The 27,605-nt window shown below is 61.7% G+C and overlaps 1 protein-coding gene across 4 annotated transcripts; it reads right to left on the bottom strand.

Moving 5' to 3' along the window:
- Window positions 1-305: 305 nt before the first annotated feature.
- Window positions 306-27,297, bottom strand: PCNX3 (pecanex 3). 4 transcript variants are annotated; one of them, XM_039481134.1, is made up of 35 exons: window positions 25,868-27,297; window positions 23,429-23,625; window positions 22,993-23,098; window positions 22,392-22,431; window positions 21,599-21,694; window positions 19,772-21,160; window positions 19,229-19,358; window positions 18,177-18,346; window positions 17,510-17,606; window positions 16,735-16,840; window positions 16,189-16,349; window positions 15,722-15,875; window positions 15,165-15,197; window positions 14,545-14,716; window positions 14,014-14,124; window positions 13,595-13,686; window positions 13,123-13,232; window positions 12,680-12,785; window positions 11,932-12,024; window positions 11,189-11,339; window positions 10,409-10,556; window positions 9,690-9,867; window positions 9,160-9,268; window positions 8,254-8,383; window positions 7,906-7,964; window positions 7,239-7,454; window positions 6,639-6,892; window positions 5,975-6,205; window positions 5,549-5,652; window positions 3,714-3,861; window positions 3,129-3,359; window positions 2,693-2,967; window positions 2,301-2,509; window positions 1,445-1,848; window positions 306-886 (listed from the first exon to the last, which is right to left on the bottom strand). In XM_039481134.1, the coding sequence occupies exons 1-35, from the start codon at window positions 26,018-26,020 to the stop codon at window positions 701-703; spliced, it is 6,549 nt and encodes a 2,182-aa protein (XP_039337068.1). In that variant the 5' UTR covers window positions 26,021-27,297; the 3' UTR covers window positions 306-700. The 4 variants fall into 4 exon arrangements, with proteins under 4 accessions (XP_039337068.1, XP_039337069.1, XP_039337067.1 ...); XM_039481135.1 differs by having other exon boundaries at window positions 11,189-11,267; window positions 16,705-16,840; XM_039481133.1 differs by having other exon boundaries at window positions 16,705-16,840.
- Window positions 27,298-27,605: the final 308 nt, after the last annotated feature.

The following is a 27,605-nucleotide window of genomic DNA, read 5'->3' on the forward strand; positions in this document are numbered from 1 at the left end:
CCTAGAAGGGACCCCAGGCAGGATAAAGGGGTTTCTCCTCCTTTGGGCAGAGGGGGAATCTGAGCAGAGGTGTGGAAGGCGAGATTGGAACCTATGCATCCTAATGCAGCCCCTCCTGCTGTAACCAATGAGAGCCCCGTCCCCAGCCCAGAATAGAACCCAGGAGCCCTCTAAGCCTGCTCTACCGTCCCCGCACCCAGCACTAGGCTATAACCCAGGAGTCCGGTCCCTCCCCTACCCTACACAGACTTGCTGGGAGGTTGCATGTCTGGGGCGTGGGGTGGTTTCCTTTTTCTTTTTTTGTATTTTTTAATTTTTTGTATCAACCAAAAATCCAGGATCAGAGAAAAATAAACCATCAAAAAAAAATCAAAAATAGTGTTATTCGCTTGAGTCCCAACCCCCCTTAAATACAGCACTGGGGGAGCAGCGCCGGGGGAGCAGTACTGAGACCGAGGAGCAGTTGAGTCTCTGATGGAGGGGACCCCCGCCTGCCCCACTACAGGGGAGACAGTACTGTTGTCCATAGGGTCCCCTCTGGAGTCCGGTGGGGGGAGGCAGGGGCAGGTGGAGGAGCCATTAGCCCCCTTATTGCTGTCCAGGGTCCTGAAGGCGAGAGGGGGGACTGTGTGGTGGGACCAGCCCATTGGTATCAATGCAGGGGGATAGGGAAGACAATGGCTGCTCCCACTGCCCCCCCTCAGTACTGGTGCTCCAGGAGCGGCTGGGCGGCGGGGCTCTCCTTCTCCCGCTGCCGGCCCCACTCTGGTGGTGGGGCACCAGGGCCGGGTGGCTGCTGCTCTGGCTCTGCCAATGGGGAGCACTGCTGGGAGGAGTTGGCCTCCATGGTGTCAGCAAGAGGGCCTGGGTCCGGGGGCACAGAGGGCTGTGGGCAAAGAAACAGATGGGTTACAGGCTAGATGGAGGGGATGGGGGACAGGCCAGGATGGGGCCCCATGGGGGGCAGGCTGGGCTGATTGGGATGGGGCCCCCATGCAGGACAGAACAGGTTGGCAGAGGTGGGGAACATCCAAGCTGCAACTAATCCCAGGTGCCCTTCAAACGGCTTCTCGTAGGGGTGGAGGCGGCACATGGGTGCCCCAAGCCGGCTTAAGGGCTTTCTATTAGCACTAAGCTGATCTGCCAGAGCTGGCCTGAGGCACCTGCTTGGCAGGGCAGCAGGGGACACCACGGTGTGTCCAGGGCTGATCCCTCCCACACACAATGAAACGGCTGTGTCTGATATGGAGGGGAGCTCTGTGCAGCAGGCACAGCCCCTAAGGGAGGGGGCAGCCAGCCATGGTGCCCTGGGTGTGGGAGTTGGGGGAATGAAAGGTAGCCCCCACCAGCCACATGGTGTGGAGGAGGGAGTGGGGGGTCTCCCCTTGGAGGCAGGCATGGGCTGGGGTTTCCCTGAGGTTCAGGGTGGGGGGGTCGTTCTCACCTGTGCTCTGGAATTCGCCCCACGTGGGGGTGTGCCCTGGGTGGTGCCGGTGCTGGCTGGGGTCCCTGGGGAGGCATCTCCCTCGCTCCCCCCCAGCCCATTGAGCCCCTTGCGGCCAGGCAGGCTCCACTTTCCGCACAGCCCTTCGTAGGCAAAGGTGGCTGAGGTGCCCAGCGCAGGCCGTAGGGGCAGCGGGAGCGGCAGGGGGGCCCGGCCTGGCCCTGCGCCCTCGACTTGGGAGGCCATGGAGGCCAGCGAGCTGGTGCAGGAGAGCTGGCTGCCAGAGAGGCGATGGGCGGGCACCCAGGGGGCAGCAGGGGGGGCTTCGCGCCGGCTCTCCACCTGGCTTCCTGGCACCGGCCGCACTAGCCAGTTCTGACCTAGTGGAAGGCTCTGCTCTGACCCTGTGGGGAGGTGGGAAGGTTAGAGCTGGCATGGCCCAGATACAGCACCCTGAGCCCAACCATGGCACTGGCACCCACCCTATCCCCCTGCTACAGCTCCCAGTCCTCAGCGAGATAGCCCCACCCCCACCACTGAGAGAGAGCCTGGCACCACCCAGCTCATCCCACCAGGCCTCCCAAAACACCCCCAAGCACTGCACAGATGGACCCTACCTGTGCCTGCAACCAGATGGCTCTTATCCAGGGAGAGGACACTTAGGCAAGGGGTCAGGGCAGAGAGGGGAACAGAACCAAGGAGTCCCAGCTCCTAGGACTCCCCCCCAAACCTGCTCTAACCCACTAAACTCCCCTCATCTCCCGGCTGAGCTGAGGAGGGAACCCAGGACTCCCAGCCCACCTACACACCCCACCCCTTCCAGAGCAGGGAGGTTTGCTGCTGGTGGTCTCCATACCTGGCTGAGGCTGGGCAGTGGTGACGGGTGGCTCCTGGGGGTTTGAAGCCCCCGGGGTGGCCATGCCCATGCTTGGCCCACCTGGGGCACTGCTCCCCTGCTGCCCATGCCCTGCAGGGTTGTTGCTGATGGATGAGGAGCCTCCGCCACAGTCCGAGTCCTCAATGTTCCCACCGCTGTTGCAGCCGGCACCACAGCCCTTCTGTAGCCTGTAAGATGAGGCACAGGGGCATCAGTTCATAGAGAGCACTGCATCCCGGCTAGCCAGCAGGGGACACTGAAGGGAGCGGGGCAGGAGCACTGCTGTGGGGGGAGCTCATGACTACTCCAGCCCTGGCCTCTCCCAGCAGGGAGCGCTGTGGGAAGCGAGGCGGGAGCTCCGGAGTGCTCACCTCTCCCAGCTGCTGATGAGCCAGGTGGAGATGTTGTGCAGGCTGATGGGGCCACCCCAGAGGGAGCGCAGCTGGGGGTGGCTGCCAGCGTAGGAGGTGGTGAGGGGCGACACGTAGATGGGGTAGCCGATGGGCTGGTCACAGGACGAGTTGATCATGTTGCGCAAAGCCTGCTTGGCATTCTGGATGCTGCCCCGCTCTGGGTTGCGGTTCCGCAGGAACACCAGCTCCTGCTGCTGCCCGGCCCAGAGCCCTCGCACACACTCCCGGTTCACCTGGCCAAGAAGAGAAAACGGGGTGAAGGGTGGTCGGGTTCTAGCCCCAGCTCTGCGAGGGGAGTGGGGTCCAGTGGTTAGAGCAGGAGGCTGGGAGCCAGGACTCCTGGGTTCCATCCCAGTTCTGGGAGGGGAATGGGGGCTTGGGGTGTGTGTCTCACCTTGATGACGCGGAAGCTCAGGTAGCGCTTGTTGAGCATGATGATCTTGTACTCGTCGCTGGCGTCATCCATGACATGGCGCAGCGCCAGCAGGGCAGGTGTGTTGGCGAGGATGGCGCTGCGCCAGGCTGGGTCACCCTCGTGTGAGATCACCATCTTCTCCTCATTGGCGGTGATGGCGTCATACAGCACTGCCGGGTCCTCGTACTCATCTGGTGACGTGAAATGGTCCTGGGTGGGAAGGGGGGGGGGGTGGTCACGACCCTCTGACCTCCAGACCCTTCCTCTCCAGCACAGGACAGGATCATCTCCCCTCCCTCAACAAGCTAACAGGGTTACCCCTCCCCTCCTTCCCAGTGCTCCAACCCTCTCCCTGCCAGCAGGCCAGCCCACCCCTCATCCTCCCTTCTCCCGCAGCCAGTCACCCCCACCCCCAGGCCATTCCCTCTCCCCCTATTCCCTAGCATGCAGGCAGGTGACAGGACAAGCCCTCTCCCCTCCCCCGGGCACAGTCCTTAAGGCACGGAGGAGGGGAACCTAGTGCCCATCTGCCCTAGGGGAGGGGCCTGCAGGCAGGGGTGGTACCTGGTGCAGTTTGAGCGACATGCGGACACCGGGTGCCACCACGCGGTGCAGCAGGTCCATGTCGGCGAAGACCCACTCGTCGCGGGGAGAGGTGATGCGGAAGTCGCCCTTGAAGAGGGCGTGCAGGCCGTACAGGAAGGGCTCCAGGCTGTGGGGATAGCACGGCTCAGCGGGGGGTCGGGGATCTGGTCGCCAGGCTGTGGGCCCGTCCTGCTAGTGGGGCGGGGTGTCTCACAAATTCATGGCATGCCAGGTCAGAAGAGACCACTGGATCGCCTAGTCTGCCCTGCTGTACAGCCCAGGAAAGACACCCCGTGCTGCCTGCACTGGAGATGGAGACTCCACCCCTGCCCTGAGGTGTTTGTTCCAATGGTCAATCACCCACCCTGGCAAACACAGGTCTTGTTTCTCATTGGAGAGCATCTGGTCGGCTTCCAGCCACTAGTTCTTGTCCTGCTTTTCCCCCACTAGCTTAAAAGCCCTCTGGCACCTGCGGGTTCACCCGGGGGGATATTTATACAGTGATCAAGTCAACTCTCCATCGGCTTTCTGATCAACTAAACAGCCGGCGCTCGTCCACTCTCTCCCTGCAGGGGTTTTCTCCAGTCCTCCAACCACTGCTGTGGCTCTTCTCGGGCACTGGCCCCAGCTTCCCACTTAAGATGCAGCCACCTAGACCTGCTCTCACTAATGCTGCAGCCAGAAGTAAAACCTCTCCCTGCTCCTACTCACTACTCCTCTGTTCATCCACAAAAGGGCTGCATTGGCGCTTTTGGCCACGGTGTTGTGGTGGGAGCTCATGTTGAGCTGTTGGCCCCTCAAGGCTCTGCCAGGAGGCTGTCCCCCATTCTGCAGGGTTTAACCTACACTCCTTGCCCCTGGGTGTAAACCTCTACACTGGGCTGTATTAAAACCGTTTGTTTGAATAGGCCCAGTTTAGCAAGTGATCCTGATAGTTCTGCAGGGCTGCCCTGTCCTTATCACTCCACCCATCTTTGTGCTACGCACAGATTTTATCAGCAGTGATTTTATATTTATTTCCTGATCCAAGAGGAGGGCGACTTGATCACAGTCTATAGGTAACTACAGGGAGACCAAATACTGATCCACAGGCTCTTCAATCTAGCGGAGAAATGTCTGACCCGATCCAGTGGCCAGACATTGAAGCTAGACACATTCGGAGTGGAAATAAGGCGTACGTTTTCAACAGTGAGGGTCACTGGAACAATTTACCCAGCGTCATGGTGGATTCTTCATCACTGGCCTTTTTTAAAATCAAGACAGGATGTTTCCTCTAAAAACGCTGCTCTAGCAAGTATTTTGGGGAAGTCCTCTGACCTGTGCGATACAGATGGTCAGACCAAATCATCACAATGGTTCCGGCTGGCCTGGGAAGCTATGAATCAGTGATGAAAATGTTGGCTCGTGTGTGGCCTCGAACTGATCCCCACAGAACCACCAGATCTGGGTGAGCAGTCCCCGCGATGACTTTCTGAGAACTGTCAGTCAGCCAGAGAGTCAGCCATTGAACGTGGGCTTTACTGATACTACACAGCGCTCGTGTATTATCAGAACACTGTACAACAGTCTATTACATCTGCACAGCATCAACCCATCTCATCACCGAACAAAACTACGTTTCTTTGACAAGACCTACTTGACTAGCATTAATTATACTACTCCCAGCCTTCCATTTGTTATTAAACGAACCCCATATCTGCTTTCCCATTATTATGCCTGGCAGACAGGCTGGGGGTGGGCCTCGCTGGCACGGAAGGGGCTCTCTTGCCTGGTAGACATGCTGTGGGCGGGGGCAATGAGGGAGGGTGTCTCACCTGGCAGACAGGCTATGGGAGGCCGTGCCCAGTGCCCGGCGCCCCAGGATGCACAGCCCAAAGCAGAGGGTGACCAACGGGGAGTCCCACTCCTTGTCCATGGGCTGCAGGGAGAGAGAGGCAGCTGTGAGGGGGAGGGAGGAGAGGACAAAAACCCCACCCACCATGGAGCACAACACCCCCTGCTTCTAACAGACCCGCAACTTCCTATGTAGGACTTGCCCCATGGGGACAGAACCGAGGAATCCTGGCTCCCAGAGCCCCCCGGCCCCCAGCTGGGATAGAACCCAGGCATCCTGGCTCCCAGCCCCCCTGCTCTAACCCACTAGACCCCACTCCCCGCCCAGAGCTGAGCCAGATCCCAAGTGTCCTGGCTCTCAGGCTCCCCTTGTTCTTGGGTGCAGGCCCTGGCATCCAGGTGCCCACCTTGTCCCTGCGGCCGGCGCAGTACTGGATCCAGTCCAGGTAGACGTTGCAGAAGGAGGACAGGGTGACGCCAGCCATGCGGGGGTCGTAGTCCTCGTCGATGTTCAGATTGAAGGTGGGATCGCTGTCAGCGTAGCTGGGGATCATGCAGGGGCGCAGTGCCTCCTGAATCACTGTGTTCCCCAGCCACTCCTCCAGCTTGGATGAGCATGTCACATAGTAGATGATGCTCTGCCGGGGCACACAGAGTTAGACATCCAGAGCATAGGCACACAGAAAGTGCCCCCCCGGGCACAGACTTCGGCACTGACCTCCATGAGCCAGCCAGTCCCCTGTCCTGGGGACGGATCAGAGCCAGTGTCCACTAGAGGGGGAAGGCCCTGAGTCCGATTTCCTGGCCCCTCCCTCTCCGCACTGCAGCTTTCCCTGCCTCTCACCCCACCTCCTCTAGCCCTTCTTGCTGAGCCCCCAACCCATCTTCTCTTACCTGTTCCTGCACTCAACTCCCATGGGTTTTCCCACCCCCCCCTTCAGCTGCACCCTCCCAGCCCCAAGCCCCATCCCCCACTCCATCTGTCCTCTGCCTTGGGCCCCCTGGCCTCATCCTCAAGGCCCTGCCCCCATTCCCTGCCCCAGGCACCCCCTCCAGTGCTGGCCCCCTCACCTTGACGTAGTATGTGATGAGGATCTTGCGCAGGTCGAAGACCTGTAGCATGGAGGCGGCGTTGTTGTCGCTGATGCTGTACCCCTCCAGCACATACTTGGTGGCCGCCACCTCCCAGGCCAGCCAGCGCTGCCCGAAGGCCGCATTGAATGACAGCATATGGGGCAGATGGCCTGGCTCACAGCAGCAGCAACCCTCGTCCTCCTCCACACCCTCTGTGATGGCCTCCACCTCACGCTGCTGGCAGTACGTACCTGTGGGGGTGGGGCGTGAGCAGAGCTGCCAGGGACTCCCTCAGATCAACCCACCACCACGGGACGGGACGAGAACAGGCAGACAGGACACTGGGCTGGCTGGGCCTGCTGGGCTGACACAGAGGCAGGGAGTGGGCAGGATACCATGCTGGGTGGGCCCATGGATCTGATCTGGGGGGATGGGGGAGGTACCAGACTGGGTGGGCTGATGGCGGCCTGGCACATGCTATGAATGTATGAGTGAGGTTACTAGACGGCTAGGGGCCAATGGGGTCTGCGAGAAGGGCCCTATCCAGGCCAGAACTGCAAGGCTCCCCACTCCGCTCAGCCAGGGCCCAGCCCTCACCCCGGAACTCAAGGCCACGCAGCTGGAAGGTGACGAGGCCGTTGCCGAGCTCGATGAGGTGGACGAGCGCATTCAGGTAGTCCGAGGCCAGGATGAAGCAGTCACCGGTGGCATAGTTGCCCCAGCGGCCCAGCAGCAGGTCCCCACACAGCGTGTGCTGTAGGGAGCGTGTCAGGTGCTCGTAGAAGATCGAGTTCAGGTTGTTGTCATCAGCGCCTGACATAGAAAAGGGATCGGAGGCTGTGGGGGCTCAGCAGGGGGCGCTCTCCCCTCGCAGTCCGTGCTGACCCAACACAGCACTAGGGGGCGCTGTGCTGCAGGGTGGGGCTCTCCCCTGGCAGTCTGCGCTGAGCCAACACAGCACTGGGGGCTCAGTAGCCAGAGCTCTCCCCTCACTGTCAGTGCTGGCCTCAAAGCCCCAGTATTTCACTAAGGGGAGCTGCACTGCACAGAGCAGAGGGCTCAGCAGGGCATGCTCCCTCCTTGCACTCACTGCTGGTCCTAAGTCTCCAGTGTGGTGTTAGGGGTCGTGCTGCAGAGAGCAGGATGCAGCAGAGCATTCAGTGGGGTGTGCTCTCCCTTTGCAGTCACCACTTTCTGGGCTGGGGAGCCCAGTCCCCTTGGCCCCGGCAGACATGGGGGCTCAGCGGGCACACTGGGTACGCACCTGGGTTGCGGTCGAGCTGGGTGGCCAAGCGAGTGTTGGAATGGTCGACCCTCTTTGTGCTGGGGAAGGAGGAGAGCCAGGTTAGCAGTGCGCCACCGGACCCCTGCACAGGGCTCCCACCCACAGTGGCCCCCTGCACTCTCGGTTAAGCCAGGAGGGGGCCAGCCTGGACAGGGAAGACTGGGCAAGCATGTGTGTGAGTGGGGAGGGGCCGGCTGACCCAATAAGGGGGCATGAAGGGGAGGGAAGCTGGCTAGGTGGGGTGGGGATGTTCAGGGCCCTGCAGTGAGGGTGTGTGGTGGGGATGCAGGGGGCCCTACTGGCGGGGAGAGGGTGTCTCTCACTCACTTGTAGTCACGCTCCCAGAACTTGACGGGGCGGGCGTACGACATGATGAACACAGCGCTGCCCAGCAATGGGTTGAGTGGGGTGGAGAACAAGGCCGACAGCACGGCCTGCACGAACAGCATGGCTGAGTCTGGGGGCGTCAAGGCAACAACCCCTGTGGGGCTGCAGTGCCCCATCCCATTGCCGCCCAACTGCCACAGAGCCATGGCACCCCATGCTGCTGCTGCTGCCGCTGCCGCCCAACCACCCCAGAGCCCCACCCCACCGCTGCCCAACCGCCACAGCGCCCCACCACTGCACTGCCATGCTGACCTCCCAACTGCCCTACTGTCACCCAACCTCCCAAGTGCCTCGTCCCGCCACCGCCCAACCGCCACAGAGCCATGGCACCCTATCCTGCCACCGCCCAATCGCTCCAGGGCCCTGCCGAACAACCACCGCTGCCCAACCGCCCCAGGGACCTGCTCAACTGCCCCGCCACGCTGACCTCCCAACTGCCCTACTGCCACCCAGCCTCCCAAGTGCCCCATCTCACCACTGCCCAACCCCCTAGTGCCCTGCCCAACCTCCCCCCGTCCCACCGACACCCAACCTCCCCAGTGCTCCGTCCCACCGACACCCAACCACCATAAAGCCATGGCACCCTGTCCTGCCACCATTCAACTGCCCTGGTGCCACACCCCATCACCGCCCACTATTATCCCACTAGCACGCTGTTATCCCATAGCCCCCTCCCCAGACTCCCTCACTAGCCCATAAGCTCCCTGAGTAATTCCCCTCCACCCAACACTCCTTAGCTCACACCTGCCCTCAGTAGTTTCCCCTATGCACATTCCCAGCAACTCTCATGCAGCCCTTGCCCTGCCTCCAGCTTGGGGGGACCCACAGGCAGCTCTCCAAGGATACGGGGCACGGCAAAGGGCTGGGCAAAGGCATGGAAGGCCGAGCCCCACGTGATCTGCCAGGGGGCGATATAGGTGAGCACAAAGCGCAGCTTGTAGAGCAGGTCCCATAGCTGGGGTGGAGTCGGGGGGAGAGAGAGAAATATGTCACATAACACAGAGCCCAGCTCAGCCACAGGAAGCCAGGACCACTGGGTTCTATCCCAGTTAGGGAGGAAAGGGACTGGGGTGTAGTGGATTAGAGCGGGGGGATTGGGAGCCAGAATGCCGGGGTTCTATCCTCAGGCTCCCTGAAAGACTCAAATGCTGAGGGATCCTCAGACAGCAGGATCTGCTGGGTGGGGCAGTTCTGGTACCTATTGCACAGCATCAGCGGAAACCCCAGTAGGAGTGAGTGCCAGGGAGTGTGGGAGGCAGAATATTGCTGAGTAGGGGAAGCAGGGGATTGTGGGTCCATGACACAGAGCAGGGGGCAAAGTCACTCTGGGTATGTGGGGCCTGGGGCGGCGGCGAAGCCGAGGGGCGCGTGGGCACCTTGCTGAAGAGGATGGACATGACGAAGTAGTCGATGAGGAAGCCCTCCGAGTAGCGCTGATAATCGAAGTGGAAGAAGAGGACGGTGAAACCTAGTGCCACGTACTGCTGGGGCGGGCAGCAGAAGGAGCAGCGCAGCAGCTTCATGCCAGCCATGGTGATGAGGAGTGCGCGGCAGCTGGGGGCAAGAGAGAGAATGTGAGGGGGCACTGGAGCATGCAACCCCCAGCCCAGCCAGGTGTGGGGCAGGTAGCCCTGCCCCCCTTCCTAGATTGGTTAGTTAGACCGGAGCAGAACGCTAAAAACTAACCAAGAAGCAGTTTCCAGACCGCCCCCTTTTCTACTGTGAGTTTCTACTTCCCAACCTATCTGCGCAAAGGGGAAGATTAGAAACTCTCCCTCTGTGAGGGCCTGCCCAGCTCACTGCTTATTACTCCTGTCCCAGGCCCCCCTTCCTGTGCTGTATCCAGTTCTCGCTCCCAATTGCTTTTCATGCTGCGTCTGAACAGCACCCCCACTAGCAAGGGGAGCTAGGTGGGGCTGGGATGTGTGCTGCCGACTCAGCCCCAGGGAGTGTGGGAGACAGAGGGACCCTGTAGGGATCTGCTCCTTGGGAAAGGAAGAACCCCCTGAGAAGCAGCATTGGGGGAGCTGTAGTCAGGGAGGCTTGGCCGGTGCCGCAGGGGGTGGAGCCCCAAGCAGGGGCTGCAGGTACCTACTAGATGCAGATCTTTTCCTGGTGGGGGGCACTGACTGAGTGGGCATCCACCGTCAGGGCGTTGAGCACCACGGCCGGGTAGATGAAGTACTTCTCCACACACTGCAGCCAGGCATACAGCTTCTCAAACCACATTAACTGGGCCGCGCCTGTGGGGCACACGCGGTTACTCCCCATACCCACCAGAAGGCAGCAGCACAGGGACAGCACGTGGTTCTAATGCACAGATAGTCCAAATGAACCCCACCCCCAACAGCAGGGATCCCTTGCCCATGCTGAGATGCAGCTACCTCTGGGGTGTGGCATAGGGATCAGTACTGAGGTGGGGTGCGGGGCTGTTTGTATAGGGATCCCTCACCTGCGCTGAGATGCAGCTGCCACTGGGATGGGGTGCGGGGTGGTTTGTACAGGGATCCCTCACCTGCGCTGAGATGCAGGGCGCTTTGTACAGGGATCCCTCACCTGCGCTAAGATGCAGCTGCCTCAGGGGTGGGGCGCAGGGCAGTTTTTAGAGGGATCCCTCACCTGCGCTGAGATGCAGCTGCCTCAGGGGTGGGACGCGGGGCGGTTTATAGAGGGATCCCTCACCTGCGCTGAGATGTTTTCTGTCATGTGAAAGAACAGGTCGCCCTACTAGCACTGCACTAGGACACTGGGGCCAGGAGCCCCTCTACCCTGCTGCCTGCAGCACAGCACCCGCTAGCATCATCCTGGGGCACTGGGGCCAGCGCTGATGGGGAGGGGAAAGCGCCTCCTGCTGGGCACACCCAGGAGCACTTACTGCGCACTTCGAACTGGCTGTACTCGCGTGGCTTCAGCACAGGTAGCGAGAAGCAGAACCAAGGCAGCTGCTTGCGGAGCTGGGGCAGCAGGTAATGGGTGAGCAGCCCGACCAGCCCAGCCAGGGCATACAGCACATAGCCTAGAACAGACTGAGCGCCCAGCGGGATCAGGGCATCTGATGGGACCCCCGTGTGCCCCCAAACAGCCCACCCCACACAGAGGTCCCCAGAGCCTCCCTCTCCCAATCACACACCCCCTACCGCTCCACCTACCCAAGCTGCCACCCATCACACTCACAGCAACCCCCCTCCCTCCCCAGCTTGCTGTAACTCCCTCTATGGTCCACACAGAGAAACAGGCTGGCGTGATGGTCAGGACTCCTGGGTTCTACCCCCGCGCAGCCAGGGCACTGGGGTTTGGTGGGTCAGGGCAGGAGATGCTGGGAGTCAGGACACCTGGGTTCTATCCCACCTCTGCCAGGGGAATGGGGTATAGTGAGTTCGACGAGTGGGAGACTGGGCACCAGGACTCCTGGGTTCCTTGTTCTGCCTACTCAGCTGTTAACATCACCATAGACTACTAACAAGGGGCCCCGACACAGCCTAGTCTCTGACCCCACCTAGCTGCCGTGCCCTCTACCTGTCCCTCCTGCACCCACTGCCGCCATGAGCTGGGATGGCCCCTGACTGCCCGAACAGCCCCATCACTGGCGACGCCCCTCCTTCTCAACCCAGGCGGTACCTTGAGGGCGATGAAGACGGTGCTGGCACTGATGGCGAAGGTGAGCACCGCGATGACCACGCACATCACCAGGTCTGAGTGCAGGATCTCCCGCTGGGAGGGGTGGGGGTGAGTGTGTGTGTGACAGAGGGAGCGGCTGGAGCCACCAGCCATATGCACCCCTCCACACAGAGCCACACATGGGCCTACCCCTGCCCAGCCATGGGCCCCCACCACCCACCTCCAGCCATGCCTAGTCCTAATTCCCTCCCACTATGCAACTCCTCAGCCATCCATGCCCCCCACTGACCACATTAATCCAGGTACCAGCTGCTTCCATTCTCCCCAATCCCTCCCAGGCAGGCTGCAATCCCCTACCCCCGCCCCAATCTTCCCAGCCATGTGTCCTGCCCCCACATATCCATATCCACCTATCCTGCCCTGTAATCCTGCCCCCACCCCGACACACGGCCCCTCGCCCTTGCACCAGGCCCCTCCCCCTCGTAACCCCAGTCACATGCCCTCCCCCGCACCCCCTCTCCCCCACACCTGGTCCCTATCCTCCTCCATGACCCCACCCCCGTGCCTGGTCCTTCCCTGCCCGTAACCCCAGCCACACCCCCACCATCCAGCCCCTATCCCCCATAACCCCAGCCATTCCCCTCCTCTCCCACCCATCTGGTCCCATCCCCGTAACCCCAGCCACGTGCCCCCTCCCCATCCAGCCCCATCCCCGTAACCCCAGCCATCTACCCTGCCCCCCCCTCACCAGGGAGTTGCGCAGTTTCTCAGGCAGCGGGTCCTGGATCTCGGCTGGTGCATTCTCCACATTTCGGTTCTCAAACTCGGAGAAGAGCTTGGTCCGGATCAGGGACCTAGGAGGCAGGGCGGTTATAGGAGTTCGCTCCCTCCTCACAGGATCAGCATCGAGGATGGGCCCCTGACACCTCAGCCCCTCTCCAAGGAGCCCAGCCTGGCATCCCCGTGACAGAGCGTCCCCCTCCTGCACTCTCCAGGACAGATTTGCCATCCATGGGCAGAGGACAAACCTTTGTCCTCCTGGAACTAGGGCTTGAACCCCGGAGTCCTGACTCCCAGCCCCGCCCCCACTCTACCCCAGCAGAGCTGGAATAGCAGCCAGGGGCCCTGGCTCCCAGTCCCTGCAGTGGAAGATGGCCCAGCCTGGCCCTCCCCCAGCCCTGGGATACACACCACAGCACAGTGGGGTCGCTGCTCTGGCGACTCAGGTGGTAGGACAGGGCGACCAGGAGGCCGCAGAACACGGAGAAGAGGACCGGGACGTGCTGGTCGCCCCACGGGGCCTGGAGAGGAGAGAGGAGAGAGCATGAGTCCCGGTGCAGGGAGGCCCCCCACAGCATCAGAACCCCCAGCACACTCACATTGCACTGTACCTTAAACCACAGACCAGCCCACACAGAATCAGCGTCTGGGACTTCCGCCAGTCCTCCACCCTGGGCTTGAACTGAAACCAGGGCTGCCTAGAGGGGAAAGGCCTCATACCCCATTCGCTACCCCCATCCCACCACCACAGGGCCAGATGGGAGCTGGTGCCCCCTAGAGGGCAAAGGCGCCATACCCCATCCCTGAGGCAGCCAGTCCCCCATCCTAGGGTTGGATCAGACCGGCGCCCCCTAGAGTCCCCCTCCTCCACACACCCAGGTACCTTAATGGCTCCAAGGCAGAAGCCATAGAGGAGGACAGCGACCAGGAGACTGCGCAGGAGACTGAAGAGGGCAGTGAGGGGGCTGGTGGCGGCTGGGAAACAGAAAGGTGGCAGGGTCAGTGTCAAACAGGAATATCCCCCAATTGCCCCGTCCAGGCCCTGTGCACACACCAAGGTTGCAGCACCACCTACTGCCCAGCAATGGCACTCACACGGGGCAGCAACAGCAACACATCAGCCAAGCTAGAGAACCCAGGGGTCTTGGTTCCCAGCCCCCTGATCTAACCCACCAGACCCCTCTCCCTTCCTAGAGCTGGGACAGAACCCAGGAGTCCTGGCTCCCAGCCCCACTCTGCTCTCACTACTAGATCCCATTCCCCCTGCAGAGCTGGGACAGAACCCAGGCATCTGGGCAGTACCTGTGCCGCCAAAGATGTGCATATCCATCTGCTCCAGCAGGTACATGAGGCAGGTGTTGACCTGGGGCAGGAGCCCGAAGAGGAAGATGGCAGGGAAGCAAAGGGTGAAGACTGTGAAGGACACCACAAATAGGGGGCGTTAAATCAGCGACCTCCCACCCCCAATTCCCACTGCAGAGCAGGACTGCCCCCACTCCTACCTAGAGAGAGCCCCCCTCCTACAGGTGAATGGGGTCCACAGAGAAACCTGCATAGCACCCCCTAACTCCTCACTGGGGGACTGCAGAATCACAGAGCCCCTTACCCCCAGCTGGGGGGAGGAGGGGGTGCTGCAGCAGGGCACGGGGAGGCGGCACCCCCTACCCCAGGCTGGGGAGGCAGGGGGAAGGAGGGCTGCAGCGGGGCACAGGGAGGTGGTGCCCCCTACCCCCGGCTGGGGAGGGCTGCAGCAGGGCAGAGGGAGGGAATGCCCCCTGCCCTCAGCTATGGAGGGCTGCAGTAGGGCACAGGGGGATGGTGCCCCACACTCACCGGTGGTGACATCCCGGGCACCGTAGAAGAAGTCTGTTGAGAAGAGGGTGAGCCCATAGAAGGTGATGGGTGGGACAGGCACAGCCCGGGCACACAAGTCCAGCACCCAAATCAGCACGCAGGCCACGCAGAAGTAGACAGGCCGGCTGTAGGCAATGATCCAGTTGTGTCCCTGCAAGACAGCGTGGGGTGAGGGGCATGGGGGCAGCCAAGGGGCTGGCCCTCCCCACATCTCAGGGGTGGGGGGCAGCCTAGCTCCCAGCTGGCACTAGAGGACCCCCATGCTGCCAGTCACAGCCGACAGACCGGGCACTGCACAGGCCAAGGGGCCCGCACCCAACTCCCAGAAACCCCCAGCTCCCAGCAGTCTCAGAGGCTGCAGCGCTGGGCACCAACCTACACTGAGGACTCCATGGCCCATTTACACAGAGATCCAGTGCTCGGTGCTGACATGCAGCTGCTTCTGGGGTGGGGCGCACGGCTGGTTAGAGAGGAACGGTTCACCCGGAGCTGTAATATCCCGCTCCCTGTAGCACAGCACTGAGGCACGGGGGCCAGCACTGACTGCAAGGGGAGAATGTCCCCTCCTGGCCCTGCAGCCCCCCAGGAAGGTCACTTACGTGCATGGGGGAAGCAGCATCAGGCTGGACGCTCTGAAAAACAGAATCAAGGTGACCTTAGTGATGCCCGTTTCCCCAGTAAGCACTCACTGGAGTGGGGCTGGGAAGTAAAATGGGCCCTGCACCCCGCTGGAGGCGAGGAGTTGGGATTTCTGTGATTAGCTGGTGTCAGGGGCTGGATCTCACAGGGGAGCAAATCAAAAGGGCTGGGGTGCCCCTGTTGTTAGCCTGCCAGGGAAGAGAGTGCTGGCACTGCCAGAGGAGAGTGCATGAGTGGCTGAAAGGCCGGGGCTATCTGGGCACGGACAGCAGCCAGGCACAGGCAAAGGCAAGACTCCCTCACTCTGGAGGCAGGGGTACCAGTGCAGCTCACTATGCTGGGTGCCCCAAGAACTGTCACAGGAGGGCTGAAAGCCAGGGTAAAGCGATCCCAGAAGAGCTGGGGCAGCATGAGAGCGCCCAGGGCTGAGATAGCAGGGGACTTCGGGTGAGGACTGCGGGGCAATGGCAAAGCTGTGCAATGCCCAGAGGGCATGGCCACACAGGCGGGCTCTCACCTTGAGCAGCGAGTACTGGCAGCTGGCGATGACCAGGCAGAACTGGAAGACCCAGATGTCGCAGAAGAAGCCCTGCAGCAGCAGCAGGTAGCCCAGAAAGGCCACTAAGGACCCCAGAGACACCACGAAGATGTTCTCCATCACCCGCCGGTTCCTGGGGGGCCCAGAGCACAAGGCAGTGTCAGCCACTGGGCAGTTGCCAGCAGGTTCCCCAGGCACCCAGTGCTGCCAGGACCCCAGTCTCTACAGCCGTAACCCGGGCAGCCTGCTGGATGGGCTCACGGGGCTGGTTCCGGTGAGGGGATAAAACAAGCTGCATGGGCCTATGGGACTGATCGGTGTGTGTGGTGGGGAAATCGGCTGATCGGTGTGTAGGTGTGTGTGGACGGGCCCATGGGGCTGATCGGGGAGGTGGGGGGACAGTAATCAGGCTGGACAGGCCCATGGGGATGAGGGGGGCAACTGACCGGTCGAGAAGTGCCAGCAGCGCCAGCCGGTCGTAGCGCACCCGCATCCAGCGCCCAGGCAGCACCCAATACTTGTAGTACTGCCGCGGTTTGGACTTGTCCTCGATCATCAGCGTGTTCTCCTGGGACTCGTGCAGGGACTCCTGATCCAGCAGGTCAAACTGGGGGGGGAGATCAGGCTCAGTGGGGTGCAGGCAGCCTGCCCATAGACCACCAACAGCCAAGCCAAGCTACGATGAGGGGGTGCCCCCTCCAGACAGCACAGAACCCCCCAGCAAACCACACCCCATGCAGCAACCCCCCCAAAGAGCCCCCCTCCAACAGAGATCCCACCCCTTTCATGGATAACCCACTCACACTGAATGGGGTTCCCCCCACCTCAGAGCCTCTGCTCCATCTCAGAGACCAGGCCCAAAGTCAGCCCCACGCATCAGACCTCCCCCCCCGAAATGTCCCCCCATCTGCCAATAGAGCCCCCTTCACAGCACAACTCCCAGGGCACTGACCCCCCCTTACCTCAGGGATTTCCAGGGGTACCCTGCGCACCTGCATGCCCTGCAGCACCACGGGACGCGGCTGCAGCAGCGACAGGGCGGGCGTCCCCTCGGGCACATCGGTGGAGTTGAAGCTGGAGGAGTGCGAATGCCGGTCCCTGAAAGGGCAGCGGGGGGCAGAGACGTGAGGGGAGAGAGAGTGAAGGAAGCAGCCCCCTCCCCACCACAGCTCCAGATCCTGGACTCATGGCTCCCCCACTGCATAATGAGCAGCACAGCGCCCCCTAGGACAACACTGGGGCCAGCACTGCCTGTGAGGGGGCAGTGCCCTCTGCTGGCCTCTCACCTCGCAACATGGCGCCCCCTAGGGCCAGCACTGCCTGTGAGGGGAGAGTATCAGAGGGGTAGCCGTGTTAGTCTGGATCTGTAAAAGCAGCAAAGAATCCTGTGGCACCTTATAGACTAACAGACGTATTGGAGCATGAGCTTTCGTGGGTGAATACCCACTTCGTCGGATGCATGTCAGGGGAGAGCGTCCCTGCTGGTTCCCCCAACCCTGTGGCACAGCACCCCTTCGGGCCATGCTGGGGCCAGAAATGCCTGTAAGAATGCCGCCTACTGGGCCCCTGCCCCGCTCCCCGCAGCTCCCAGGGTTTCCCTGGTGGCCTGCCACCCAAGTGCTGACCTGCCCCTCCCAGCTTAGCAGAGGGCAGCACAGACCCTGCCAGGGATTTCCCCCAAGCCCCGCCCCTCCCCGGGCACTCCCTAGTGCTGGGGACAGGGAGCAGTGTGCCATGACAAGCGGAGGGGAAGGGGGTGTCACTCACCAGGCGCTGTTGGTCACATGATCCACACTGACCTGCTGCCCCACCGGGTTCTCGTAGCCGCCTCCTGCCAGGCCAAAGGTGTAGGAGCGCCGCACACCTGCAGGGGGAGGCAGGGAGCCAGCTAGACTGGGGGACGTGTAGCAGGCGAGGAGGGGAGACCCCACAGCCATGGGGCTGGAAGAAACAGCCCCACGATGGGACCAGCCCCTGGCTACAGTCACGTCAGCCACGGGAGCCCTGGGAAATTACAGGCCCCCCTCTGCAAGGGAACGCCCCCCGACTCTACCTCAGGTGGAGGGTGCCCAAGGGAATTGGCAGTTCCCCCCCGCTGCAGAATATTTATAAAAGCAGCAGCCCAGGGCTGGGATAGCAGGGGGCTTGGATAGGGATTGGGGGCATGGGCAGAACTGGGCAGGAACCCAGGGGTGAGATAGCAGGGGGCTGCAGGTCAGGATTGAGGGGCACTGCAGAGCTGTGTGTGGGGAGCCCAGGGCTGCAGTTGCAGGGGGCTCTGGACAGGGATTGGGGGCACTGGCAGGGCAGGGGGAATCAGTGGCACTGTTAGATTGCCATACTTTGTAACCTGCCCGCAAGCCCCAAGGCCCCTGAAGGGGCGGGGCAAGCCATGGGCAGGGCAGCGGCAACCCCCCTGCCCACCTGCACTCACCACTCTCGTCGTAGAAGTAGTGCACGGCACCCTCGGAGGTGTCGTCAAAGTTGCAGGCCTCGTGGATGGCGCCACGCGGGAGCAGCAGGGAGCTGGCGAACTGCAGGGCCGAGGGCAGTGTGAGCGCCCGCGAGTGAGAGGAGGCACGGCCCCGCTGCAAGTCTTGCAGGCTGCAGAGAGAGGGGGACGAGGCGTCAGGCTGCGCCAGCCAAGGCTCAGCCATGAGCACAGTGTGGGAGGTAGTGTTAGCAAGACGGAGGGGCAGGGCTGGGATAGCCAGGGGTTGTGGGTCAGGACAAAGTGGCACCGGCAGGGTTGGGGGCAGCCCCAGGCTGGGACAGCAGTGATGAGCCCCCAAAATCGTAAGAACCAGTTCCCTACCAGGTCCTCGGCGGCAGGTGGGTGGGTGCGTGTGTGTTTGTTCACTCGCTCCGGGTTTTCGGCGGCATTTCGGTGGCAGGTCCTTCACCCAGAGTGAGTGAAGACCCCACTGCCACGCCGCCGAAGACCCAGTAGGGAACTGCGCGGTGAGTATAGTACAAGTCCCACGTGCCTGTCTCCCCCTCCACACACACATCCAACCCCAACCCACGTCCTGCCCCCGACTGCCCCCCTCAGAACCCGCAAGTTTCTCCTCCTCCCCTCCCTTACTGGGGTAGCAGCAGCAGCAGCCCGGGGCTCCGGGGGCTATTTAAAGGGCCGGGGCTCCCCTGCTTCTACCGCCCCGGTGCTTTAAATAGCTGCCAGAGCCCCGCAGCCCTACCCCAGGGCTCCAGCAGTGGGGCTCTGGTGGCAATTTAAAGGGCCCTTCAAATTGCCCCCTGGGGAAGCCGGGCCACCCTTTAGCAACTGGTTCTACACCGGCTTCTAAATCTAACAACCGGTTCTTGTGAACCAGTGCGAACCAGCTCCAGCTCACCACTGGCTGTGGGTCGGGATCAGGGTGCCCGGGCCAGGCTATGCTGTTAGCAGACTCTGGGCTGTCTCGGGGGGACTGAGCGAATGTCTGCGTGGAGTGGTGTGTCAGTGTCTCGCGTGGGGAGAAGTGTCACCTGGGCGGGGACCCCATCACCGAGGACGGGGGTGTGGGGTTGCTGCCCGCGTTGTGCCGCCGCCTCATGGCCTGCGTGCGTTTGACGCTGCTCGCCCGATCCCGCTTGCTCCCCTCCTCACCTGTGGCGGCTGCAATGGAGAAAGAGAGCTGTCAGGAACCCCGGACTGAGAGCACCCCACCCAGTGGGGATCCCCTCCAGGGGGCGCTGGCTCCGATCCAGCTCTAGGTCAATAACCATTACAAGTCAGCCCCATCTGTGAGACGAGCGTGCCGGGTCTCAGCCGGGTTCCTAATGGGCCAGGGGTCCCCATCACACCAACCCCAGCCCTTCAGCAGGATGGCCAGAGGCTGAACAGGCCACAAAGGCTAAATCCCACTCTGTCCCTGGGCTGGGGGGTCTCCATGCCAGCTGTGGGCTCACACACAGGACCCTGGGGCTGAAGGCTGGGGTGGGGCAGTGTGCATGTGTGTGTGTGTGTGGGGGGGCACATCACTCCCCACCCCAGCTCTGCTACAGCCAGGGCCCCCCGTGGCTGCTCACCTCCCCCGACGGCCCCCTCCTCCAGCAGCTCCCCCCTCCAACCAGGCTGGTTCGCCGACTGGCTGCGGGTGCTGCCCCCCAACTCTAGCTGGCGCGGGGGAAAGTGCTCCGGCTGCCCCGTTCGGGCCTCTAGGTCCGACTTGGAGACGGTGAGCACCGCAGCAGCCTTGCTGTCCCCGCTGCCCCCATCCATGCTGAGCACGCGAGCGTGGGTCTTGGCGCTGGCCGTGCTGGCGCTGCGCTGGGCGTAGTGCGGGTGCTTGGGGGGCTCGGCGACCTCGGGGGCCGGCTCGGCCTTGGGGGTGTGGCGTGGGCGCTGGGGCGCGGCCTCTGGGGAGTAGCAGGAGGTGCTGGAGGAGGTGTCGGAGCTGTAGTTGTGCTGGGAGGGCAGGCTGGAGGCACGGCTCAGGTCGCTGCCATCGCTCGAGTCCTCATCCTCGAAGAAGGTCTCGCTGTAGGCCTTGCTGTCCAGGATGGCGCGCACAGGGGCATAGTCCCGCGGGTACCCGCTGTCAAAGCTGCTGCTGCCCCCACCGTGCTTGCGGGAGGGGCGCCGGCGCCCTGGCTTGTGCCCTGGGCGCAGCAGGGCCAGGTCTTTGGGCCGCACCACCTGCTCGGCTGGACCCTCCCAGGGCTCCCCATCGCCCCGCACCGTCTCCAGCGAGGCCAGGGTGTTCTGGGTATCGTCCGTGTGGCTGGCGAAGCTCAGCTCCCCCAGCAGGCCCTGTTCGGGCGAGCGCAGCAGCTCGCTGTCCGACAGGGCGTCCGTGTCGCTGCCATCTGGCAGGACCCCAGCATCCAGGGCCGGCGCCGTGTCCCCTGCTGGCCCCAGCGAGGGGCTGTCCAGGTGGGTGGAGTTGGTCTTCTCACTGCGGTAGCTGCTGAGAGTGCTGGGCGTCTCCTTGTCGGTGCCACTGAAGCAGCTGTCGGAGGAACCAGCCTTGCGGGGGCGCTCCTCACTGGGTTCACCCCGCCCCTCCAGGGGCCTGTAGTCAGTGCCCGAGCGGCGCTTCTCCTTGCGGCTGCTGGTGCGCAGGATGGTGCGCTCGGGCAGCGCCAGGCTCAGGAAGCTCTGGCTCAGCTCCTCGCTCAAGCTGCTCTTGATCAGGGGGCTGAGGGGGGTGTCGCCCGCACTCTCTGATTCGCTGGCATGCCAGCTGCCAGGCAGCTGACGTGGGGCCCCACCCCCCAGCACCGCTGGCCCCACCCCTGCCAATGATCCCAGGCCCAGTGGGGACTGGTCGGAGGAGTCTGTGCTCTGGATGGACGTCTGAGCTGGCAGTGAGGGGGGTGGCTTCTTTCCAGCTGCAGGGGGATCTGCCTTGGGAGGGGGCATTGGGGCCTCACCACAGGACCCTGGGGCTGGAGAAGCCAGCTGCGAGTCGCCAACTGCAAGGGAGCGAGACAACATGGCTTACACAAACAGCAGGGAAACTGAGGCACGGGTAGGGCACCATGCTTACCCAATGAGCCGGGAGCTGGGGATAGACCCCAGGAGTCCTGACACCCAGCCCCCCTACTCTAACACACTAGACCCAGTCCCCTCCCAGCGCTGGGACAGACCCTAGGAATCCTGACACTGCATTCCAAGCAGTAGACCCTTTCCAGCCCCCGTCCCAGGTCCCTCCTGGATGCAGCTCACAAGCTGTTTACTGCACTGAAGGCTGAGGTGCCCGGTTCCATTTCGTCCCCAGGAATCCTGGGAGCCAGCCTCCCCTCAGGCTGTACAGCCCCACCCCCACCCTGGGCACCTACTGACGTTATCCTGGGAGCCGGGCTCCCCCCATGGTGTACAGCCCCACCTCAGCCCCCACGCAGGGCACCTACTGATGTTCTCCTGGGAGCTACGCTTGAGCAGCTCGCGGTCCGCCGAGGTGACAATGACATTATTGCTGCCCTGCTCCCGCACTAGCTCCTTGATGTCTGAAGGACGAATGGAAAGGGAAGGAGGCATTACTGGAGTACAGGAGCTGCTGATCCCAAGGGGAGACCTGCCTTCCCCGTTCCCTTTGCACCCCACACCACCCTGAATCGCCTACACTGCTGCCTTCCCCTCACCTTACACCACCGGCTAGAGACACCTAGGGCACCGCCGGGCTCTCCCCGCAGGCAGTGGGGTCGGGGTGGGGCTTCAATATTCACAATGGATCCAGCAACTAGTGGGGCTCAAGTCACCTTAAAGGGGCTCTGATATACAGATGTTGCAACTGTGCCCCCCGGGTACCTGCAAGTCTGAGTTTCTTTGGGAAACCTTGGTCTAGGTGGCTCAAGGAATGAGACATGGGGCCTTTCCCCTCTAGGAGGTGGTGCCTCCGATCCAGCCCCAGGGTGGGGGGACAGCCTGGGCGTGGGGAAGAGGCCTTTCCCCTCTAGGGGACCCCAGCTGCAGTCTGGCCCCAAGGCAGGGGAGTCAATGGAATATCCACCCCCAGCTCTGTGATTCTGGTTGCCAGAGGAGGGACAAGGCAGGATATTAAGCAGCCAGAGGCAATCAGGGAACACCCTGGAGAGGGGCAATACCCACAGCTGCAGCACGAGGCAGGCGCCCCAAAGGGTCAGGGACCCTGCTGGGGGGGCAAAACATTTGCACTGGGCTAGGGGGAGCCTGCCACCCACTCACCTCTCGCTGCTCCTGCATCCTCCAAGTGGGGCAGCAGCTCCTATGAGGGGGAAATCAGTCAGGGGGTTACATGCCAATGTCTGCAGCCAGGCAGGCCCAGGAGAGCCCTTCGCTGCAGAGAGCCCAACGCCCAGCCCTCCTGATGCACCAACGGGGCCTGCGGGGCACGGATGGGGTTTTCTAGCCTCCCTGCTGCAGGGCAGCCACAGCAAACCCTGATGCAAGCATAACTGACCCAAACACCAGGCTCAGGCTGCAAAGAGCATGCGGCAGTGGCTGTGGGAGGGCCAGGCGCCTCACTGATTGCACCGGGGTGAGGAAAGACAACTCTCCCACCCCCACCCAAGGAGCCGAAGTGCTTTATAAATCAGAGAGGCCTCCTCACCCTCAACACCCACCACCCACATGCAGCCACCTCTGGGATGAGGCAGAGGGGCTGGTTGTACATGGACCCCTTGCCCAGCACTCACATACACACGCCTCAACTCCCTGGGCTGGGGAAGGTTGTAGAAACCCAGCTCTCCCAGGACGAGGGATTGCTAGTGGGCACCTCCCAGCCAGGAAGGCAACAGGAAGCCCAGAGGATCGCCCCAGTACTCACCATGACTTGGTTGAAACCAAATACTGAGTGCTGGGAGCTGCATCTCACCGGGGGCGTGGAGCTGACTTTCCGGAACACTGTCATCTCGACTCCCCCACCCGGGTCTCTGCAGAGAGAGGGAGGGAGCATTGCATGGACATGCATTGACGGTTGAGCAGTTAACGCAAGTACAGAGGAGAGCAGCGCGAACAGACCTGCTGCCCCAGATCAGACCAACCGGCCCCCAATGCCTGATATCCCCCCTCATAGGCCAGACCAATGAGCCAACCTGAGAAGCTGCTGAATCTCCATATCAGGTAAAGGATCCCTCTATAAACAGCCCCCACACTCCACCCCAGAGGCAGCTGTATCTTAGCACGAGGTGAAGAATCCCTGTACAAAGAGCCCTGGACCTCACTGCTCTCCCCTCCATGCACCCCAAATGCTGGTGACTCACCTGGCCAGGTTGCTGTCATCCCCTGCAGTGCCCTCCTCAGCCTTGGCCCCATCAGTCAGCACCGAGCCACCCTTCTCTACAATCTCGCCCTGGTCGAACATGGTGTGCAGCCGAAAATTGATGGTCTTGATGGTGGTGAAGAAGACAGCTATAACTGCACAATATATGCCAGCTACCAGCATGCTGGGCGGCAGCACCTAGCAGAGAAAGACAGGACAGCACGGAGTTAGCACCAATCGGGGCATTAGGGGGCCACCGTGCTCTCCACCAGGGACCTCAGCCTACTTCACCTGCTACACAGAAACTCAGGCACAAACCATGACTTGTCAGGTTAAACCCAGGAGTCCTCCCAGGCAATCCTCCTCCTCTCCTCTAACCATTAGACCCCACTCCCTTCCCAGAGCCAGGGAAAGAACCCAGTCTCCCAGCCATCACCAGCCCTACTTTAGTTACTAAACCCCACTCCACTCCCAGAGGCAGAAACAGAACCCAGGAATACTGCCTCCCAACCCCTCCCCTCTCCCAACCACTGGGTAACACTTCTGGTTGTAATACATGGGCTCTATACACCCAGTCTCTTGGACTCTTGGGGAAGCTGGTAACAGAGCTCCGGGGCAGCAGCGTTTGGGTCACTTTCTCTCCCATCGCCTCTGTTAAAGCTGCTTGTTGAGATAGCGTTTAAGTGTTTTCAGCTGTCAAGAGACATTCACGCACAGGACTCCTGGGTTTTATCGCTGGTGCTGGGAGGGCAGTGCAGCCTAGTGGGTGACAGCAGGGTTCTATCCCCGCACTGCTCACGGACTTGGTGTGCAACACTGTGCACCCTGACTCAAGTGAAGCTGATTTTTATTTACCACCCATAACACCACAGTGCCAGGAGCACCAGCCATGGCCCGGCATCTTGTCTCCAACACAAACTGTGTGAGTTTCACAAAATATCCCCCTGTTCTCTTTGGTTACAAACATTCCCCTGCAGCATCTGCCACATACCCTCCACCCTGCCCCACCCCAGCCTTGGGACAGAGGAGTGAAAGTGGCTTCCAATGCCCTTTTCGCAGCTAGGCTATTTCAATCAGTGCAGATAGAGGGCAGGGAATGGCACTGGGAGGGCCGGTATCAGGCCTGCTCTGGTTCCCTCGGTTTTCACTGCCTCGGGCATCACTTGTAACAGCAGCTCAAGCAAGGCCCTGTCATTATTTGTTTGTGTTACGGTTGCGCTTACAAATTGCTTCCAAGCTCAAGCCTTCTCTTCCTCACCAGGTATGCTCAGAGCACCCCAGCCTCCAACTGAAATTGGGCACCCTGGTCACACCAGGAGCTGCCTGGACCCCTCTACTGCTCTTTGCCAAGATCGGGGGCACCCTCATGCCACACAGACCACTCAACTGCCCTAGGCAGAGATTGGGCAAGGACCCCCTGACCATGACTGTGCCCCCCATAGCTCCAGGCACTGTATAGACTCCTCTCCCCACTGAGACTGAGGCCCCCCATTGTGCTGGGTGCTGCTTGGACCCCTCCCCCCAATCATGACCAGAGCCCCCCACCACTGCACAAATCCCCCTCCTCCAACTGAAGACTGCAGCTCTGTTGTGCTAGGAGCTGCGCAGATGCAGAGACAGACGGTCCCTGCCCCAGAGAGCTCACAGTAACAGGCAAAGGTAGGATCATCTCCCCATTTTACAGATGAAGAAAGTGAGACACCGAGGCAGGGCAGGACTGAACACAGTCACCCTGCACTCCACTCCAACCCCTCACACACAAACCCATCACCCCGCTCTGAACCCCAACATGCTGATCACCCCTCCACCAAAGGCTCAGCTCTCCAGGGCCCCCAGTGACAACAAGGGACTGAGAGTCCCCTCTCGCCTAGAGTCCCCCACGCTGCTTTTAATTTCTGTGCCAAGTTCAGTGGTGAGGGGAGCTCATCTCCAGGGGAGAGTTAGCTCTGGGGATCAGCCTCTACATTACAGAGCAATATCTCAGTGCAAGGCAGGGCCAGGGAGGCAGAGTGAGAAAGATACAAGTTCTACTCCCAGCTCTGCCACTGACCTGTGGGATGACCTTGGGCCACATCCTTCACTGCTCAGTGCCTCAATTTCCCCTCCCACCCTTTGCCTACTTAGACTGGGAGCTCTTCAGTGCAGAGATTCTCTCTCACAGCCTGTCTGTGCACAAATGGGGCAGGGGGCAACCTCAGTGAGGGGTGTCTTTACAGCACCCAGAACAACAGGGGCCCTGGTCAATGCGCTAAGCCCTACTGAAATACATACGCTAAATCACACCAGTGCATGAATGCAAGATCAGGTGTCACAGGACCCCAAATTGGGACATCAATGCCAGGACCCCACACCCCAGGTTATCAAGAGTGACATGCACAACTGGCACTAGTGTCAGGTGCCTAACTCCAAGTCTGCAGTGAGGGGCCTGAGGTGGACTCACCATGTAGAGCAGGAACGGGAAGGTGAGCAGGAAGATCCAGGTATAGAGGTGGAAGCAGTTGGAGAAGGTGCTCTGGTGGGGATCGAAGAACCAGCCGCCCGTCAGTGAGGCCCAGACGCCCTGGCGCAGGATCTGCAGCACCTGCGAGCCCATGGCCACGGCGGTGCCTCTTCCTCCTCCCCCTCCGCCCGTTCCTCCTGCTCAGGGAACGTGACTGCCAAGCTTGCACCTGTAATATCCTTCATCAAGGCAACTTGAAGGCCATGATCCGCAGGCTGGGACCCCAAACACCGACCCCACCCCTCTCTTCCTGTTAAACCAGGCTGCACTCCTCCAGCGGGGATGGGCACCTCACACACCCACACGTGAGAACCTCAGCTACCGCTGCTGTGAAGTCTCACTAGCCATCCGGGGTGCCCTTCTCTCTCCCCGGCAACAAGCCTCCTTCCTCCCTCCACGTTCACCACCCCCCACTCCGTTCATGCCATTATGATTGCTGGAGAGGGGTGGTCTCCACTGTCACAAGGAAATTACAATTAAACAGTGGAGGGGCCGAGGAAGGAGGTAGGGTGGCAGGGAGCTAACTCTCCAGTGGAGGGGACTGCAGGCTCAAGTAGAGGTGGGACCAACTGGGGACATAGGAGAGGGCGCCCTGGTGAACAGGCTGGCACCTGCCTTGTTGCCACTGAACAGCAGCCCAGTGGATGGGGACCCCAGGAGAGGGGAGGCTCAGTGAGGTGAATGGCCCAGGGAGGGGAGTGGTCAGCACGGTGGTGAGGGGGGACCGCGAGTGGGAAAGCACAACCCTGTGGAGAGCGTAGCTGGTGTAGTGGGGGCAGGGGAGCAGGGCTAGGGGGCAAGCAAGTGGGGACCCAGGCAGGAGGGTTGGGGGGTAGGGGAGCGGGAGCCTAGATAAGGAGCAGGGATGGGGAACCCCACACGTGAAGGGCCCAGGCAGCCGGGGGAACCCGAGGGTCGGGGGGCCCAGGGATGGGGGGACAGGGGCAGCGGACCCCACGGGTGAAGGGCCCAGGCAGCCGGGGGAACCCGAGGGTCGGGGGGCCCAGGGATGGGGGGACAGGGGCAGCGGACCCCACGGGTGAAGGGCCCAGGCAGCCGGGGGAACCCGAGGGTCGGGGGGCCCAGGGATGGGGGGACAGGGGCAGCGGACCCCACGGGTGAAGGGCCCAGGCAGCCGGGGGAACCCAAGGGTAGGAGCCAGCCCGAGCGGCGCCCACCAGGCACCCAAAAAATGCTAAGGGGGCCCAAGATCTTGTTCACTTCCGGGGTCAGAGGTCAGTTCGGTAGCCCCGAGCGGAGGGGGCACCCGGCCGCGGCACCTCAACCCAACTAGAAACTGGGGAGGCCGGAAGAGGAGCCCGGGGAGCAGCAGGAACAGCAGGAGAAGCACGCATGCGCCGATCACCTCCCCCCCCCCTACACACATACACAGAGCCAGGAAGCGGAAGTGAAGGTGCTTGGGTCAACTGAGAAACTGCTGACGGCTGAAGCACTATCGCGCATGCGCTGAATTGTGTCCTCTATACGCATGCGCAATACTACTACCCCCCCCGCCCAATGAGAAATTTTCTCTGTGCGCGTGAGCAGATTTCGCGGAACTCTGTTTACGCATGCGCATCAGGTTTCATCTCCGCCATTCTTCCCTCTCAATCGGGTTCTTCGAGCCCAGAGGAGCTCGGAGGTGGGCATGCGCACACAAGTTGCGGGCCCTAACTGG

Source organism: Mauremys reevesii, linkage group 7, assembly GCF_016161935.1.
Source record: "Mauremys reevesii isolate NIE-2019 linkage group 7, ASM1616193v1, whole genome shotgun sequence".
Taxonomy (NCBI): domain Eukaryota; kingdom Metazoa; phylum Chordata; order Testudines; family Geoemydidae; genus Mauremys; species Mauremys reevesii.

Bases quoted from the DNA above. Each gene is read 5' to 3' on its own strand.
- PCNX3 (XM_039481133.1), bottom strand. From the start codon at position 26,020: ATGGGCTCGCAGGTGCTGCAGATCCTGCGCCAGGGCGTCTGGGCCTCA. The intron at 11,340-11,931 runs GTACCGCCTGGG...CTGGGCGCTCAG, and splicing joins CCGTCTTCATCGCCCTCAAG to TCTGTTCTAGGCTATGTGCT. The intron at 1,849-2,300 runs GTATGGAGACCA...ACCTCCCCACAG, and splicing joins CACTGCCCAGCCTCAGCCAG to GGTCAGAGCAGAGCCTTCCA.